Source organism: Penaeus monodon, chromosome 36, assembly GCF_015228065.2.
Source record: "Penaeus monodon isolate SGIC_2016 chromosome 36, NSTDA_Pmon_1, whole genome shotgun sequence".
Lineage (NCBI taxonomy): Eukaryota > Metazoa > Arthropoda > Malacostraca > Decapoda > Penaeidae > Penaeus > Penaeus monodon.
Window position 1 is genome coordinate 10,336,648 of NC_051421.1, and position 6,776 is coordinate 10,343,423.

Here is a 6,776-nt window from a genome sequence, read left to right on the forward strand (position 1 = left end):
ATTATTATTATTATTAACTAATTTTATTTTCTAGCAATGTTACTTCTATCGCACCAGCTCTATGTACATACACACTTGTACCCTCATTCCACATATCCGTTTAACTCCGGTTCTCAGGCGTAACTAGCCATCCTCAGACGGCAGCCACTACCAACGAGTCATTGCACGAATGGTCGTTTTTTTTTAGATTCTATCACTTGATGAAATATTTTTACAAGGCGATGTGAACTCTAGCTGGGTCAGGAGTAAACTGTAAGCGGGAATGGAACTTAGCGCAGGTTTTATAACAATGGTTGGAATGTTCAGGGAATAGTAATGGAACGAAATGGACGGTATTGGACATTAGTGGTACGGTTGGGACGATATTAAGATGCTATTACAAAGGTACCAGATGCTGCCAGAACATTAAAAAATCAGCTTGGATCGGCTGAGAGAAATTGGTACGGCTTAGGACGTTGTGGGATCGGCACGAGAAGATTAGGGAACGACATGAGAATGCTACTGGCAATGGATGAATTTTGGTGACCGTTCACTTCCAATCCGTTAGTGTTGCATTATTGTTGCTTAAGTTCTGTTAACCATTCATCATTCCCATTCCTGATGTGTTAAGGATTCATTACCGTTCACTTTGAATGGGAGGGGAACGCCTAATGCCGCCATTCCACACATCCGTTATCTCAAGTGTTCTTCAGGACAGCTGCCACTGCCAATCAGTTGTTGCACTAATAGCCATTTTTAAAATTCTTGCACTTGCAATATTTTTGCAAGGTGATGTGAGCTCTAGCTAGGTTGGAAGTGAACTATCAGTGATAATGGAATTTGGCGCCCTTTTATAACAATAGTTTGAACGTTCAGGGTATGGTAATAGAACACTTCAGACGGTATTGGATACGGTTGTGGTGATATCAGGACGCTATTCCAAAGGTACTAGAATGTTACCAGAATATTAGAAAATCGATTGGGATCAGTAGATAGAAATTGGAACGGTGCAGGACGTTGCAGGATCTGTATGAGAAGGGTAGGGAAAAGCATGAAATGTGCTACTGAAGCTAGATAAATCTTGGTAGCCGTTCATTTCCAGTCTGTTAGCAATGCATTACAGTTGCTTAATGGCTAAAATTTTGAACATGCAGCTCGAACTTGGGTGTCACAACCACTCCTATCATTTGAGGGAGTTCCGTTAATGTTAACTGGCATTCCATTTAGAGTCCGTGAAGGTCCTCTTATGATCTCTCCCATTCCTGTACTGTTCCTTTGGTTGGTACGGGCACTGTAGATAGAATGGATGTGTGGAACGGTGGTATAAAATTTTGAACATGCAGCCTGTACTCAGCTGTGCCAACTGATCGAGGGAATTCCATAAACGTCTACTGGCATTCCATTCAGACTCTGTTAAGGTCCCCACCCGACCTTTCCCATTCCAGGTGTCATATGCACTGCAGTGAGTAAAGGAGTATGCATGGAGTTTGGTAGCATGAAGTGTGGTAGCCGTGACAGTGACTATTGTTCACTGTATAATGCATATAGCATATCAGAGCCTTGTTATGTCATAGGAATACTAAGAATACTGAAATCAAAAAATGCTTTTTGGCAATTGCCTCTTCAGTATGATTGTCCAGTTTTACTAGTTCATCAAGAGTTTCGGAAACCGCACTGCTCGTCAACTAGTAAATTCTGGAATAAAAAAAAAAGCAATAGTCTACTGTTAACAATTCGTTCCATGACTTTGTATAAGCAACTTGTCAATGCACTTGGGCTGTAGATGGTTGATCTGGGATTTCCCCCTCCTTCCAATATGGGAATGATGTGCGCGAAGTGCCATACCCAAAATTTCATTGTTCACTTCTAGAAATTTAATCATGATTAAGATGCTTTATCATCTCATATCGAAACTCATCAGGGCCTGGGGATGTTGCTCTATAAGCTTCTAAGGCTTGGACAAGCTCATCCATTGTTAGATCTTCGTTAAGATCAAAGTCATCTCCTGTGGCAAAATGAATAGGTTGCAGCTCAGCCGCTTCCTTGGTGGTCAGAAATGTGGGATGATAATTATCTGAGCTGCTTGTATATGAGAACTGCCTGGTGAGTGCGTTAGCAATGTCTCTGAGTGATCGAAATTGGCTCCCTCACGAATGATGTTTTAAATTTTCAAATTAATTTTAAATTTTGAAACCTTTGATATTGTGGTGTTGCTGGTAATTGTGGAGACCAAGTTCCACCAGGAGTGTCTTTTTGTTTTTCTAATTGTTCTATGAGCCCTAGTTCTTGCTAGTTTGTAATTGCAAAAGTTTTCGGTTGTGATGTTATTTTTGAAAACACAGCGCCCTGTAGCAATCTGATGTCCACCATAGAACTCTATGCTATCTGTCAAAGCTTTGGGAATGGATATTGCTGCATATAACATCGAATTTTTAATATTTATCATCATGGTTTCTCCATCAACGAGACAATTCCCAACGAGAAACTTCGCTGCTATTAATAAAGAGACCAGTGATATATCAGTAAACCTTAAAGTACCGGTATTATCGTTCACCCACGTCGTACTACCATCGTTCAGGAGGACCAGATCAGAAGCATTAATCAACCTAACTCTACCTATACCATTCAAGGAACCCCATAACGTATGATGAGCATTAGAATCACCTAATATCAATTTGTTTTGTGGCAGACTGCTCTGAAGAGCAAAAAGCTCATGATAGATTGCTTTATTTCCAGAAGATATGTGTTGTTGATTCTTATTTTGCATGCATCCAAAATAGAATAATCACCACTTCATTGACAAGGAGGCTTTGGTGGATGTACATGGCGACTCCACCTCCATCCCTACCCTCTCGATCATTCCGTCACAGATGGTAGTTCCTAGGCAAAACGACCTCATCTGACATGAGGGGTCTCCCAGGGGTCTCCTATGGGTATTTTTGGGGACAGTAGCCTCCATGTCGTGTGTCTTGCTGCCAGGTCCTTCATATTTTCAAGAATTTCACACTCCTCCATGGTCCTCAAATCCCTGTTAAAGATTACTCCTTTACAGGTAATTATGCCAACAGGGATAGTTACTTTCACTTTTAAATCATGAATCTGCGTAAGTTTAATTAAGTCCTTAACGTGGGAGTTGAATTGCTCTTCTATAACGAGGCAATTTATGGACAAAATCAAAATCGCTGTCCACTTGTCCATTAAGGACCTTCTTGATAGTGAAGGGGTTAACATTCAAATGCGATTGATTTTGATTCATGCATTTGCCAGTCAGTTACCTTGCATTTTCTGGAGGGATTGCAAACACGCGTCATTCACATTTGTTAGCAGTAGGGTTTCCATTGTTCAAAGTCACGTTAGTCTTGGAGTGGTCATGGGTCATCCCCCCTTCTTGAGGAGGAGAAGGGGTAGTCGGGGAGTCAGTCATGCTGGGTTTCGGACCAAGCCCGAACCCGTTGTGCTGAAGGGACCAGATAACCCTTAACTATTGTTAATCAACCCAACAGCAATACCTGAGAGAGAGTATGGCAATTTTCCATCAACCCTCCGAGGGAAACCTAGTTGCGTTCTCCAGTACTAAAGGGGGATCGAGTTAGGAGGACACTTCCTAGCGCCGAACTTGCCAAGGCGAAAGAAGGTAATTCATTGCGCCCCCCCCCCCCACAAGCAAATACGGGAGCCCACAAGGGAACTTTGGTAGGCTCAAGAAAGTTACATGAAGAAAGTACAAAAGAAAAGATGCGCCCAAAGGACACCCCAGACTACTGGGCCTCCCTATCCAGGAGTCAAGGCCCGCTACCCTGGTGTAGAAGAGAGCTGAGGGTCTGAGGTGGGGTGCTGACTACGCCTACTGAGTCCCGTGCGACCTGCAAGATCAAGGTACTGAGGGTGATGGTAAAGCACAAAGTGTTGAACGTTTTGAAAAGTCAGCTGTATATATAATCTATGTTATAAAAATAACGCCGAACGTGAGTTTAATTACTCTTAGGGATTTCTGACACCCGGGAGTAAGGGGTTAAATATCATTGCTTTGTTTTTACCCGTGACGTTGGGTGATATTTTCGTACTTTTTTCTCCTTTTTTTTTGGTGCTCATGACAATAATTCCTTCATACTATTTCATTTCACTCGTTTTTATTATTATTTTTTTTATACGCGTCTATATTCCCTCTATTGGCAGAAACAATTTGTTCTGGGTTTCCAAACGAAAATAGTTTAGAAGAAATTTCAATATTTTCATTTCTGTTGGATTTCTACATTTTTATATGTTCATCTTGTAAAATGTTCATATGTAAATTGTTTTGATTACATATATGATTATATATATATATATATATATATATATATATATATTACATATAATAATAGATTCATGTATTGTTAAAGAAAAATAATAATGATATAGAATACATGATTTTGAGCTATTTCATATCAGATACGGTTTCTCATTCATATAGACGAGCAAATGCAACCCCCCCAAAAAAAATCATAAAAGAATATAGATAATCATCTTCGACGAGGCGATAGATTTCAAATTCTTTCGCCTATTAATACTAAAGGTTTACGATATTTCCACGCTCTCTCTCTCTCTCTATTATATATATATATATATATATATATATATATATATATATATATATATATATATATATATATATAATCTCAACTATTTTTCACTGTTACTTTAAATCTTTATTTTTACCAAATCTGCCTAGTCTTATTTCAAAGTCTATAACACTTTCATTATTTCTCAATCGTTCGTTCACTCACGTGGATTTCTTTACTATATTTCTAATCATCGGCTGGAAGAGCGCGGTCCTTTTAATAACTGTCAGTCGGAAGCACCACTTCTTTCGTTGGCGCCCCGACTGCAGTGACGAGCGAGGCGAGTCAGGCAAGCATGGTAGGAGAGCAGGCGGGTGCTGAAAGGCGTTTTTTTTGCAACGTTCGTCTGCATCACTTATTTCTACTGCGCTCCTGCTCACTCCTGTATGTTGGCGATTCGCCGATTCTGTAAGAAAATCCATGCGAACAGTATGTGGTCCTTGGGAATAATGATAGAATTAGACTTTTTCCTGTTCAAGGCGTGAAAATACCTGTGTAATTAAGTCCTTTTTAAAACCATAATTATAAGTCATACGTTTCACTCAAATGTTTTTTGTTTTTTCTTCTACGTAAAGAAAAGAAAATGCACACCTTTTGTATTAAAGCCTCATCACATCCACACAGATCGATGGTGTAAATTATGCTACTTTTATAGTTAACAGTGGTAAAGAAATGACCTCGACTGATCAGACCATAGGTCGCCCCGGGTCACGACACGGGGGCGGGAGCTTGAGAGGATTCCCTGAATGGGGATATTACGCACTCTCATTCTCATATACATGTTAAAATTCTTTCAAACACCCACTCATGCAACCTGAACGAATCGCTGCCTGCTATGGATTTAACTAAGAGGTTCATTTCGACAGGTTCTCGCGACATTTCCCTGGGATAAAGTCAAGATTCGACTGATTTGCATCGAGGTTAACCACGTCGGGTTACGACCTGTGGATTCCTTCATGAAGAAACAAGGATACACGTACGTCGGCAAGTGGCACATTGACGCGTGGTATGGGTGGAAGGACCTGCTTCAGGAAACTATCAATGTAGATGAATATCCGAAGGAGTTAACTCCGTAGGGTTTCAGTCTCTTTCGGTCTTGTGTTGTGATAAGTTTTAGATAGATATTTGTTTAGAATATACTATTGTATGGGCTTTTGACAATCTTGTTCTATGTTCAAAATGTTTATCTGATACTAAAACACCAGCGGTTCTCTGCTTTCATGTCAAATTCCATTGTTAAGTTAAATTTTAACGTATAAAACGTAAACCTCGGCAAACGGTTATTTTTGCCATTCTGCATAATCTGAAGTTGTTTAAATTGAAATATTCTATTCTTTAATATTATGTGACCCAGGGTAACCCTCCGAAAAAGGATGTTAAATATCTTTTTTTTTTTTTTAAACTATCGCGATACTTTGTGGCGTTTTGATATTTGCTTTGAGTTTATCTAGTACCATTAGATCAGTGATCAGTGGTATAGTGTAATATTTTTTGTACGTTTTGTATTTCATTGAGTGAAGGTAAATTAATTGCTCTTGATCAGGTTAGTTAAGTATATAATGAATATTTGAGGTTTTAATGTGTTTTTGCAATTTCTATTAAGATGCATTTGTGAAGTGACATATTAAAGTTAATTACACATTTACAAGTTCACAGGTTCGTGTCTTTTCTTGTTCTATTGTACCCTTGAGCATTCTATACACTATCTATCTATCCATCTACCTATCTATATATAGTGTACCCCAATAAATCAAGATTATTTATGACATCATTTTTTTATCAGGGAGAAAATCAATTAGCTGCTTACAAACGCCCGCCTGTAGCTTAGACATTTTAGATATTTTAGAGACATACGGCAGTTTTTCATATAAAGACGAACGTGGATAATCAGTTCACTGGTCAAACTAACAGTAAAGGAATAACTACAAGAGGTGATGTCGTTATATATATACATACATACATATATATATATATATATATATATATATATATATATATATAATAGATAGATAGATGTAAGTACACACACACACACACACACACACACACACACACACACACACACACGCACACACGCACACACGCACACACACACACACATTTACTATGATCTAACTTCAGCCTTAGAGGTACTTGAGAGAATGGTAATGTTAAACAAATAAATGTCATCATAAAATAATTCCAGATATAATAAGC

At 38.8% G+C, this 6,776-nt stretch overlaps 1 protein-coding gene across 2 annotated transcripts in view; it reads left to right on the top strand.

Annotated features, from left to right (window-relative positions):
• Positions 1-6,233, top strand: part of LOC119595720 — a 16,581-nt gene extending 10,348 nt beyond the window's left edge. For both annotated transcript variants that reach the window (XM_037944830.1, XM_037944829.1), the window contains exon 6: positions 5,447-6,233. In XM_037944830.1, coding sequence (XP_037800758.1) covers positions 5,447-5,656 — 210 coding nt within the window. In that variant the 3' untranslated portion in view covers positions 5,657-6,233. The remainder of the gene's footprint in view (positions 1-5,446) is intronic.
• Positions 6,234-6,776: the final 543 nt, after the last annotated feature.